This window comes from Triticum aestivum, chromosome 4A (genome assembly GCF_018294505.1).
Source record: "Triticum aestivum cultivar Chinese Spring chromosome 4A, IWGSC CS RefSeq v2.1, whole genome shotgun sequence".
In the NCBI taxonomy this organism is placed as follows: domain Eukaryota; kingdom Viridiplantae; phylum Streptophyta; class Magnoliopsida; order Poales; family Poaceae; genus Triticum; species Triticum aestivum.
The window spans coordinates 13351718-13364762 of record NC_057803.1 but is presented as its reverse complement, the minus strand read 5'-3'; the positions used below and the strand labels follow the sequence as shown (position 1 = coordinate 13364762).

Below are 13045 nucleotides of genomic sequence, written 5' to 3'. Positions count from 1 at the left end.
CAAATCAAGAATGAGTTTATCGATACCTTCGATGAATTTGCATGCGGTAATTATTAATGTGTAGGTGGTTCTTTCCTAGCAAAACCGTAGAACCTTCAGGCAGCAAGAAACGTTATCATTTCCCAGCACATTGCATTTGCCGCCAATCATCTAAAAATTCAGTTTGCAAATACCAACTCACATAAAGTGTAGACACTTGATAATTTGCAACAAGCTTCGCGGGGTTTAAACAAAAGTTCAATGGCCACAGTATTCTCAACGGAGCATCATCCAGCGGAAGCAACACACAAACCAGCAGGAAGATTGATGGGATCATATTTGTGGAAATAAAATAATAAGAGCACTGCAACTGCTAGTAATCAACTTGATAATTTCAACCAATACATATGTCCACCATCATGAACATGATACTGTTAAAGAGTACATGTTTAGATTTCGTTATAAGCTAGAAACTGAAAGTCATTTACAACCAACTATATGTAATTGACCCAACTACTCTATATCCAATGAATTATGAGGCGCCCTTCATTTGCTGGATATATGAAACTACCGCCGTGGATGCTGGCCAACAGAGAAGCTTCTTTTTTCAGAAATAGCACGCACGTCCTGTTTGAGCAAATTGAAGTTAGCACAACTAAGTAATCAATCTTGTGAAAAGAATTTGTTATTATGTAATCTTACTAATCATACTATTTTACATACCAGTTTTATATTGGATTTTCCTGATACAACTGATGAATTCAAGTACACCGGCGGGCATGTTATCTTCACATTCATTGTCCTTGAATGTTAGCAGTTGGCCCAAAATTAGTTTTCTGAGTTCATATCCATCCTATACATCCATATTTTTGTAAATGAATGAAATTAGAATCAAATTTGTAATTATAATATTTATGATCTGTATGGTCGTGATATTTACCTTTAAAAATGGCAAATGTGGTTTTTCATCTTCCCATGTGGACATGAACATGGGAATAAGATAACCGGACATTTCCCTTGTATATAAGAGTATATATGTTAGTAATTAATATTGCATACATAATAAAAACAAAAAATACTCAGTATATAGTACTCATCTCTTGAAAAATACCTGTTGTAAACTGGAATATCATCTAGGATTTTTTGATGCCATAGAAGAATATTTCCGTTCCATCTAGATCCAGGGCATGCTTTTGACATTGCTTTCGGTAAGTGCTTGGCAATCCATATAATTTTTTCCACATATTTTGCGAGTGGGTTGTATTGGTACATGGGATTAATAGGAGTAGGGTCCAAAATGTAGACTGTTCTGGTATCTTTGTCCAATGTGAATAGAATGAAATCACCGTTGGATTGTACTGGAATATGAATCTGAAATAGACTACATATTAGATGCAATAAAAAAATTGCGGTCTAAAGTATACAGAAGTGCTCTTACCGATTTGCATGTTGAAACATTATATTTGATACCAGGCCAACTGCGAACAGAATTTGCTAGTTGGTCCACATCTAACTTTTTGCGAAATTCTGGGTGTCGTCCAAAATCGGTAGTCATCTAGAACACAAACATAATTGGTTTAGAAAGGTGATTAAAAATTAGAATATAGGAAAAAGTAAATAATGAATATAAAAACATACCCAAAATTTCATGTCAACATAATGCTTCGTTATCAATTGTTTTGTTTTTTGTGCCATTTGGATGTCATCAAACATAATCATCCGTACGACCAAATTAAAGCAATCTCGGTCCATGGGTAAATCATCATTTAGCATTCCTTGTAGCTTTCTGAGAGACAAGCTAATTGGATACGGCTTTGAACTTTGTATCCATACTTTCCTGACAGTGTTCCAAATTACGTAAATAAACCATAAATAAATAAGTAAGATATTGTACAACTGCACTACTAATTTAAAAGGACTTACTCTAAAATCTCGGTGTATTTGATTGATTTAATGAAGTTACAGAGTGCACCTGTTAACTCATGTAAGCTCATATTAGAAAGAATAGATATTAGTGATCTGTATTTATTTTCAACAGATAATGGGATTTTTTGTTTTGTTTTTTTAATATCATCTACACTTTCCAATATTTGAACATCATCAGGATCTCCCTTGTTGTCATCGTCACTTTCTTCAACGATCGTAGTCATTGATGCAGTATTTGTTTTCCAACATAATAGTATGCTGGCTAACTTAAACCTAAAAGAAGTAATCATTTCCTGTGCAAAATGAACTATTATTAGTACATTTTAAAAATAACATACTTTTACCAAAGACAAAAGATATATACCTGTGTAATTGGGCAGGATAGTGTACATCCGGTGAAATATTCCATAAATTTGACCATAAATAAACCGCAATAAGTACTGTCTTTTTGAATTGGATATTGTAATTGTTCTGTGATCTTCCATTCAGTAAGATCAACGTCTTTCCAATCATCCTTAATCAAGTTCTGACTTTTAAGAAGTTCCAAATGAAATTGTACTCCTCGTAGCTAAAAGAGATTTGGTGTTCAGAAATGATAGACATTAACGAAATATGAATTTATATCATTTACACGTAGGATTAAAATTGGTGTTGTAACTAACCGTAATAGCAAGGTCCTCTCGGTCAAACTTCCAGCACAATGAGTCCAACACTTGAATCTCACGCTTTTTTGTATTCACAATAGCTAAATACCAATGCGTGTTGCCGGTATTTATTGGAAGTTCTATCTGTAATAAAGATAATTAGGGAAAAAATAAAAATGAATGAAACATAATCAAGAAAGTTACGGATATGTATATTACCATGTCATGCTCCATATTTTTTTTGACAATCTTTGTCATAAAGGAACTATCTTCTTGTATGCCGAGGTTACCATCCCGTTTTAATAGTGAGGTAACAAAAGGACTCTCAAAATATACTTTATTGTCATTCTGTACATGAATTTGGTCCTTTAAACAACATATATATGCATAGATCACCTGAAGTTAAGATTTAGAAAAATACATTACTAATAAATATTAGTGTTTAGAAACTCGTTCCTGTTTGAGTAAGTGTATACTTACATCATCATTTAACCACTCGTTTTTATCTAGCAGACACATCAATTGATTTTGTCTCACAGAACTTCCATCTATCTGAACCAACAATTCTTTACTTAAAGATGATTCTATTGCTATATGTGCACATAGATCATGGTCGGTTAATTCATATTCTGCAAAAAACACAATAAGTTAAGAATTTATTGAATACAAAAGTACAAATAATAAATCAAAAAAATACCTTGTGGGAGATAATCATATGTCTCATCAACTTTGATCTCTTTATTTGAATCTAGTTCCTTGACATCATGTAATGAGAAAACAGAAGAAAATGTTGAGCTAGATGGGGATGGAGGAGATGGCAATGGATCATGATCTATCTGAATATCTGATTCCAGCACAATGGATTCAAAACATCCAGAAATTGGTGTAGATGCTGATATAGTTGGCGACATTGGTGATGGCTCCAGAACACCTAATTCCGCAATTTTTGCTTTTTTTGAAGGTCGGTTATCCAAATCCTCTGTAATCTTCAGTTCAGCGATGTCATCTGTTTTCTGCAGTTACAACACAAATAAAAGGTAAGCCTCGAACCGTTAGTTTGTTGGTAGAATATTTCAGATTCAGACCAATCTCAAATGTGGATTTGTAGCTTATAAATACATGGTTGAATGATTATATAACAATCATTTGGCAGTACCTATCAATCAGATTTTTTCTGCAGTTACAACACAAATAAAAGGTAAGCCTCGAACCGTTAGTTTGTTGGTAGAATATTTCAGATTCAGACCAATCTCAAATGTGGATTTGTAGCTTATAAATACATGGTTGAATGATTATATAACAATCATTTGGCAGTACCTATCAATCAGATTTATACCAAAGTGAATCCATACTACCCCCTAACTGAAAAAGGTAATGATATTGGCATCTATTTTACTGAAAGTACAGTACATTATATATACTTTCAGTTATGTTCAGTAAGTAACCATGGGTTCAGAAGATAAAGTCATATGTTCAGAATACATCCAACTGCGAAAGACTGGTTACACTTCAAATATATGTTGAAAAGCACACATATATCCAACATAAGATGTTTGTAGTACACGCTGAGATATCTATTCATGTGTATGCCACTGCAAAGCTAATAGATGACTAAGCAATTGGATTTCATTAGTACCACTATAACTGAAGAATGACCAAACAGATATCTGGCTGCAATTGTATTTCGTTGGTACTATATGAGTAAGGCTATTACAGAATCCATCAAGCACTATAACTGAGGAATAACCAGTTCAAACAGTGACAAGCAAGCAAATTTTTTCAGGACAAGATGATCTTTCAAGCATGCAGTTCAGAAGTTTCAGAACACACGCGTTAGGTTCACAGCTTCAGAGTGATTCGGCTAGCTAGAGAGGGCAGCAGCAGGGACGCGCACGAGCGCGCGAGCAGCAACAGTCGCCGCGCACGTTGCACGAGCGAGCAGCAGCAGCAGCAGGGAGTCACCGCGCACGGGGAATAAGCAAGCAGCGGCAGCAGCAGGGACGCGCACGAGCTCGCGAGCAGCAACAGTCGCCGCGGACGGGCTCGCGAGCGAGACAGGGGACAGAAAAATTAATCAAACAGGGCACAAACATACCTCTGGTGTAGCCGCCGCAGGCGACATTGGAGTGCTCGACGGATGTTGTTGTTCCTCCGGCAAACTCGACGCTTCTTCCTCCGGCGAACTTGGCGAAGACATTGGATATTTCGTCCAAAATTGATCTGATGGAGATTCTGGCCGACTACTCTTCCGTCCTCTTATATAGCAGAAAGCAACAATCCGGACTAGACACTCCATTGAATTTTGTTCGACAAGGACACGGTGAATTTCGTTCGACAAGGACACGGTCTGCAATCTTTCCAAATTAGGCACGGTCTCGCGCGCGAGCACAGCGCGACGCACATGCTAGTCACTAGCATCAGTGAGGAGCCGATCGAAATCCTAGGATAAAGAGGAGGGAGTGGATGGAGCGGAGGGGTCACCTTGAGGAGGCGCCACTGGAGGCGAACGTCGCGGGCCTCCCAGGGGCCAGGACTCGTGCTGCAGCGCGTTGACGGCCTCCAGCCGCGCGCGGTCGGCGGCAAGCGCCTCGACCCGCGGCATCATCGCCACGGCCTACGCGCGCAGCCACTCGCCCTCCCAGCAGGCCGCCCCCGCGACGACGTCACCGCCGTCCATGGAATCGCGGAGACGGAGCTGGTCGGCCGGCGCCGCAACAACTTTCTTGTCACGCCGGATTGCCACCAGCCCTCTCCATCCCCGTCCACGAGCCCGCCGGCGCCAACCTCCGGTCCCCGGTGGAAGGCCGCGGGTGTTGGGGAACATGGGGTAGGGCGCACCGGCCGGGTGGGCGGCGGCGACCAGCGGCACACGGTGGTGGACGGCGACGCGCCTTGAGGCGGGGCGAGGCGCGATGGAGGTGGAGATCTGATCGGAGGAGGCAGGATCCCCTTTTTATTTTTTTTATCTCACGTAACGCTTCGGGTTGTTTTAGCACAAGGACCGCGGGTTGAATACTAAGAAATAGAGGGTCTTTTTTGCAAAAGTGCCGACGACGTACGGGCAGAAGCACTCCGTGCTTTATTAGTAGGGAAAGATTTGGGTTTAACTAATTTAATTACTGTTTAAATAAACTAACTAATTAATTAGATCACTAACTGAGTTAATTAACTTAAATAATTCACTAATTAATTAGTTAATTAATTAATGAATTATTATTCATTATTATTTTTTAATTCCTTTTTTATTAAAACATTCTATGGGTGGGCCCTCTGTGGTCAGTGGTACAGGGGAGGTTCCGGGGCGGGTTTGCGGGTGTTGGCCGGCGTGTCTACGGGTGGGGGACCCGGCCAAGGTGTTGCCGGCCGGAGGCAGGCTACGGCGAAAGGCAACCGGCTGCGGCGGTGAGTGGAAGCAGGAAGCGGGCCACAGCGGCAGCAGAGGCAGCGGGGCGGCGCCGGCGCCGGCATAACGGAGCTGGCACTAAGAGTGGGAAGGACGCGGTCGACGCGCGCAGGCCCAGGGGCCAACGTGTGCGGCGCGCGGGGCTGCGAGCGCGGCCGGAAGGACATCGAGGAAGGCGACGGTAGCAGCAGCAATTTACAGAGGTAGGGCAAGGCAGCAACCGCAGCACGTGAGGGTGCGAGCGGGGCGATGGTGAACGCGCAGGGCATGCGGGTGCATGGCGAGGGGCGGAGTGCAGGCGTGGCGCGGTGAGCGCGCATCGGACGCGGCCGGAGCGCTTCAACCGCGGGCGAGATCGGCGGGGACCGCGACGACCCAAGGGAAGAGAAGGGGAAAGCAGGCGGCGTGCTCACGGGCGTTTGTAGGGGAACGGGGGCGGCCAGGCTCGACGGAGTCCGGTGGAGGAGCCGGTCGAGGAAGGAGAAGCGGGGGCGGGGACTACGGGCTTCAGGCGTGGCCGCGGTTGAGGATGAGCGAAGACGGGGATGGCGCGAGGCGGCAGCCTGCTGGGGGTGAAGCTGCGGGCGCAGGGGGCCTCCATGGCAGGCGGGTCGGGCGCGGCGTCGGGGAAGCGGGGTCCCGATCCAGATTGGGATCGTGGAGGGGGTGACGAGGGAGAGGAGTGAAACGGGGGAGTGGGGTACGTGGGGAAGTGGGGAGGGGTCGCTAGGGTTCGGTCGGCGTGGGGAGGCCATATGGCCAGGGAGAGCGGGGTAATGGGTCGGCCTAGTGAGCGGCCGGTTGGGCCGTGGCCCAGGGAAGAGAGGGAGGGTTTATTTTGTTTTGTCTTTTGTTCATTTTTCTCTCTATTTTATTTATTTTAGTCACCAAACCGTTTTACAAAAATATAGCCCCAGCTTCTAAATTATCATAATAACATAGGCCACTTCCTCAACAAACTTGGTGACCAAATGAATTAGTTTCAAATTTGTTTAGTATTTGCATTTAAATAATTGTTTTGCCACGGTTTTATCTACTATCATGCATTTAAATATCTTATTTAAATATGGGTTCTTCAACAAATCTACCTATGCAATAATTGTCACAACCCGAACATTTTTCTTTTATTGTTTGAAAACTTTTGTTGTTTGGTTTTACTTTAAGATTTGAAATTCGGACTGGGTTTCGATCTGACACGAGTTTATCAACAGTAACCGAGGTGACGAGGCATCATTAACGGAGGTTCACTATACCTTAACTATCCGGGTGTCACAATTCTCCTCCACTACAAGAAATATTGTCCCGAGATTTAAGAGGTGGGGTAAGGGGAAAGGTCTGGTTACTAAATCCTAACGATTCTTCTCGGTCCTAGTTGCTCTTCTCGAAGAGGTCGATCCATTACATTGATGTCTTCGTTTCTCTGCTTCAGGTTATCAGGATGAAGTCGTCGTCCTTCCTTTAGGATCTTCACCATACTTACGAAAGGGTAAGAAGTGAAAAACTCTATAGGGATGGATTCTGACAAGATCGAGCATCTAACAGTTAACTCAGGGGAAGAAGTATAAGTACCCCTCGAATTGAAACTTAAGAAGGTATCGAGAGCAAGGTAAGAACGTAGCATGAGTAGTTTTAAACGGATAGGAAATCGTTCAATGCCTAATTAGAAGGTGAAGGGGTTTTAGGGCAACGAGAATAAGTATTGCGTCTGATACCAGAATATATCACTAGGAAGGTGACCCGTCAATTACATACGTAGCGAGGCTCGAGGAATAACTTTGGCCACAGGGTGTACAGGAGAGTCAGGTTTCAATCATGTGGAACTGTGGGTTCTGGCCCACCATGTGGGTTAAAAGTATGAGGATCGGTGACACCTTGCACAAACATGTGCGCAAGACATGTCAGAGGATAGCCCGTCAGTTATGTCGACAACAACATTGTAACAAGGGCGAGGGACGAAGAGAACCATTTTCCTGCTCATTGAACGAGGCGGACCAATAGACAAAGTTCTCGTCCGTCGGTGGTTACCGAAATGTCATCAACAATATTAACACAGTCTTACTGACAAGGTTGTACACCAAGGTGTTTACACAAGCAGCGAATCATTACTGCTTAGATCATATCAACCACGAGAAAGGTTAAACGAGACAATGGAAAGGAAAATGTGATTATCTGATTAAACAAAACAATGGAAAGGAAAATGTGTTTAAACACATATTTCAGGGGTATATCCTTCCCAAGGACAAGCAGAGCATGATATTCATGACATGATAGAAAGTAGAAAACAATTTTGGTAATGGGAAAGAATTTTCATGGCATTACCCATACAACGGTGTTAGGATAATTGATAAAGAAAATTCAGCATTGTGCTTCAAATGTTTTTATTGAAAATCGGAGCACCACAGACATGCTTTGAGATAGCATTGGCATGGTCTTCAAGCAAAGGTCAGACTTTGGATACTTAGAGGATTCATTAGGAACAACTTATAAAATAAGTCTTACAATTTCCTCATGAAAGAATGGTTAACCTTGCTAAAAAGGAAACTATGACAACAGGGCCTCCAGCCAGGTGTGCTAGGAATGACATCACCTTACCGGGTCATATAAAGACCAATGTTATAACTCTTGGATATATGTTCGAACCATCATATCTGACCGAGATTTAGAACTGATTGGTGTCTGGATACCTCAGACTCAGGATGCCTGAGAAGCAAAGGTGAAACACAATTTGACGGGATGTCATTGTAAGATTCTCGGGAAATGAACTATGGAAGCAAGTTCTGAAACAAGAGTTCATCATTAAACCAAGGAGAGGATGAGGAGGTGGCTGATGGACACTGCAACAATCCATCGAGATTTCCAAAAAGATGGATTTCCACAAATAGGTGAACAAGGAGATACCATTTGACAGGTCAATCGATATAATGATATATGCTCGAGGAAAACCTACACAATTAAACATTGGTTGAAAGGTGCACCCAAAATATTGGCTCTGGTAGCATGATCAATGTTAGAATGGTGATTCAATAACCAATAGTCTAAGATTAAACTATCGACAATTAACTTCAAAGCTATAGGGTTGCTAGAAGTATATAATCCAAACATCACCGTTCACTTGTTGGTATCCCAGTTAGAAACAAAAAGGGGACCAAGAAAAGAATGGTGATGTTGATAAGTATCACTTGTACCAAGAAATTTCGAGAGATGGTGAAATTCCCACGACATTCTTGACATAAAAGGTGGTAATATTCCAAGGTAAAGAAGAACAAATTCTGGATAGCAAGGATCTCAAGTTATAGCACAAAACACAATCAAGTTTGTGTTGGAGGGAAGGCAATCAAGTGGCCGATGATAACACAAATCATCGAGGGCAAGGATGGTATTACTCATCATGAATTCAATTGATATCATGGAAGAGCTCATTAGGTTGATGATGATCACGACACATTTGTTGAGAGATTTCATGAAGATGCAATCAATCAGTGACAACAACAAGTCAAAGGAATGATGAAGCAGAAGGTTATTGGAACCATGGTTAGGACACAAACTCGAAATCAAGCTTGCGGTTGAAGGCGAAATGATATGATGAGGAAAGTCGACGTAAGCTTATCTCATCATCGAAAATTGTGCTCCGGGAAGAAGGACCAAGTAGCACAGTTAAAATTTAGCATGATAATGATATAGCCGATCAGGCTAGAAATGACGTGATTGAGTACAAACTCGTAAGTAAAGAAGATTACTAATAGTTGTTTAATCGCGATGCGAACTCGATTCAGTTATACGTGTCCTTGAGTGTTTAATGACTCAAAGCCCGTGAAAAAATGGAATCAGTAATAATGTAGTACTTGATGGAGAACTCATAAGAAGTTATGCAGTTTCGTGATAATCTCGAGATACCAGGGTGTTATACTTGGCAAAAGATCAAAGTAAAGGTTGGACTGGTGTATTGATCCACAGAAGACAAGTGATTAAACTTGCCCGAGAAATGGGATCAAAAAAGAACATATGGTCAAAACCACGATTGCAATGGATCAATTCACCGATACCAAAGGATATTATATCAAGGAAATAGTTATTATTACAAGAAGCTTCCATGATAGGATCTACATTGTGTCCATGGGCATGAACACAAAGGTTCAAGGTCGACTCCCACTTCCTCAGTGCATAACCTTCCATTCACCTCTCGTATTTCGAAAATGACATTAGTTGTTGAAAGTTTTACCTGGTGCAATACCAGATAAGTATGACCCGTGAAATCTTTTGGGTTCACATAGATTAGGTGTAACGCCCCGGACACACCCGCCGGTGGTCGTTACTCCTGGTGGGATCTAGATTGGCCCCACAGATCAATACTAGTCTTTTTTGCGCACTTTGTCCTCACTCGTGCGCACCCGGGAGCAACTTCCCGGTCGGTCACCCATCCTGACACTACTCCAAGCTGAGCACGCTTAACTTTGGAGTTCTGTCCGTATGGGCTCCCGGAAAGAAGGAATTCCTTATGATATGAGTAGTCTATCATCCCTAATAAGCCAAACTATCACATACACCCCCACTCAGAGGAACCGACGTCCTCGTCGGGCCACAGGAACGTTCCCTCTTGGCACAAACGTCTGTGCTTCCAGTCCGGTACATGTGCCATGTCGGGTGCCACGACGGGTCACAAACGTCATGAACAACATGACCACGCACCTGTCCGCAACCATCCGTGTAACCGCGAGGGTCGGCTCTGATACCAACTTGTAACACCCCGGACACACCCGCCGGTGGTCGTTACTCCTGGCGGGATCTAGACTGGCCCCACAGATCAATACTAGTCTTTTCTGCGCACTTTGTCCTCACTCGTGCGCACCCGGGAGCAACTTCTCGGTCGGTCACCCATCCTGACACTACTCCAAGCTGAGCACGCTTAACTTTGGAGTTCTGTCCGAATGGGCTCCCGGAAAGAAGGAATTCCTTATGATATGAGTAGTCTATCATCCCTAATAAGCCAGGCTATCACATTAGGGAAGGCGTTGGTTCAACCCATCGGGGCATCTTAGGAACATATACCAGAAACTTTGGAGTAAATAATACAAGCTCGAAAGTAGAGTATGGTTATCAAAGCAGAGGATACAAATTACCAAAGGCATTATATACCCATGGAAAGGCTCACAAGGTAATTGAATATGAAGGACACTGTCGGATAATAATCCAACAAGGGGTCTTGTGGTCTACAATTGAGCTGATGCGAGTATCGGTACTCTATCAGAGGAAGAAGGAACGAAAGGGCATCGGATTATAGAAACAACTGACTAGTTTAAAGATCAAATGCAAATGAATTATCATTTCCAAATCAAGGGATCAAGAGCCAATGGTCTGATTAAGAATGAATAAGTTGGATAGACTTAGGGGTACAATCGACGACAATTTGATTGGTCGATAACCAGCTCATGTTCAAAATGACATCTGAGCCGGAAAGATAATTTAAAAGGATCAACCGATGATGGCGTGCATTCGCACTCATGTTGAATCAATAGGATCAAAATGACGGTGTCATAGGAGACTAATGAATATTGCTAGACATATGGGAAACATCCATAATGCAAGCAGACAAGTAATTGCAGAGCAATAAGATGCCAAGGATTTTCGGAGGATCGAATAGTATATTGAAGACTTTTGTGAAACAACTGAACAACTGGGGATTGTTGGGGAACGTTGCAGAAAATTAAAATTTTTCCTACGGTTTCACCAAGATCCATCTATGAGTTCATCTAAGCAACGAGTCTAGGGAGAGCGTTTGCATCTACATACCACTTGTAGATCGCGTGCGGAAGCTTGCAAGGTGATGATGTAGTCGTACTCGACGTGATCCAAATCACCGATGACCAGCGCCGAACGGACGGCACCTCCGCGTTCAACACACGTACGGGACGGGAGACGTCTCCTCCTTCTTGATCCAGCAAGGGGAAGGAGAGGTTGATGAAGATCCAGCAGCACGACGGCGTGGTGGTGGATGCAGGGCGTCACAGCAGCAGGGCTTCGCCGAGACTACGAGGGAGAGACGTAACGGGGGGAGGTGGAGGCGCCAGGGGCTGGTGTGTGAAGTCCCTCCTCTCCCCCACTATATATAGGGGTGCCAAGGGGGGGGCGCCGGCCCTAGTAGATGAGATCTACTAGGGGGGCGGCGGCCTAGGGGAGGTTTCCCTCCCCCCCAAGGCACCTAGGGGTGCCTTCCACCACTAGGACTCCTCCTAGGGGGAAACCCTAGGCGCATGGGCCTATAGGGGCTGGTGCCCTTGGCCCATGATGGCCAAGGCGCACCCCCTACAGCCCATGTGGCCCCCCGGGACAGGTGGCCCCACCCGGTGGACCCCCGGGACCCTTCCGGTGGTCCCGGTACAATACCGATAACCCCGAAACTTGTCCCGATGCCCGAAATAGCACTTCCTATATATAATTCTTTACCTCCGGACCATTCCGGAACTCCTCGTGACGTCCGGGATCTCATCCGGGACTCCGAACAACATTCGGGTTTCTGCATATCCATATCTTCATAACCCTAGCGTCACCGAACCTTAAGTGTGTAGACCCTACGGGTTCGGGAGACATGCAGACATGACCGAGACGCTCTCAGTCAATAACCATCAGCGGGATCTGGATACCCATGATGGCTCCCACATGCTCCTCGATGTTGTCATCGGATGAACCACTATGTCGAGGATTCGATCAAACCCTGTATGCAATTCCCTTTGTCAATCGGTACGTTACTTGCCCGAGACTCGATCGTCGGTATCCCAATACCTTGTTCAGTCTCGTTACCGGCAAGTCACTTTACTCGTACCGTAATGCATGATCCCGTGTCCAACACCTTGGTCACATTGAGCTCAATATGATGATGCATTACCGAGTGGGCCCAGAGATACCTCTCCGTCATACGGAGTGACAAATCCCAGTCTCGATCCGTGTCAACCCAACAGCTACTTTCGGAGATACCTGTAATGCACCTTTATAGTCACCCAGTTACGTTGTGACGTTTGATACACCCAAGGCACTCTTACGGTATCCGGGAGTTACACGATCTCATGGTCGAAGGAAGAGATACTTGACACTTGCAAAG

At 43.9% G+C, this 13045-nt stretch overlaps 1 protein-coding gene across 1 annotated transcript; it reads right to left on the bottom strand.

Annotated features, from left to right (window-relative positions):
- Nucleotides 1-327: 327 nt before the first annotated feature.
- LOC123084796 (uncharacterized) lies at nt 328-6666 on the bottom strand. The gene is made up of 14 exons (XM_044506308.1): nt 5031-6666; nt 4645-4896; nt 3247-3562; nt 3030-3178; nt 2769-2945; nt 2568-2693; nt 2270-2473; nt 1903-2198; nt 1618-1816; nt 1418-1534; nt 1091-1350; nt 920-995; nt 703-832; nt 328-606 (listed from the first exon to the last, which is right to left on the bottom strand). Exons 2-14 carry the CDS (start codon nt 4843-4845, stop codon nt 587-589), a joined length of 2271 nt encoding a protein of 756 aa, XP_044362243.1. The 5' UTR covers nt 4846-4896; nt 5031-6666; the 3' UTR covers nt 328-586.
- Between the last annotated feature and the right edge of the window lie 6379 nt (nt 6667-13045).

Excerpts from the sequence above, each read along its gene's own strand:
- LOC123084796 (XM_044506308.1), bottom strand. The coding sequence starts at position 4,845 with ATGGAGTGTCTAGTCCGGATTGTTGCTTTCTGCTATATAAGAGGACGG. Across the intron at positions 3,563-4,644 it reads CTGCGGCGGCTACACCAGAG|AAAACAGATGACATCGCTGA; the intron begins GTATGTTTGTGC and ends TTGTAACTGCAG. Across the intron at positions 2,199-2,269 it reads TATCCTGCCCAATTACACAG|GAAATGATTACTTCTTTTAG; the intron begins GTATATATCTTT and ends CATTTTGCACAG.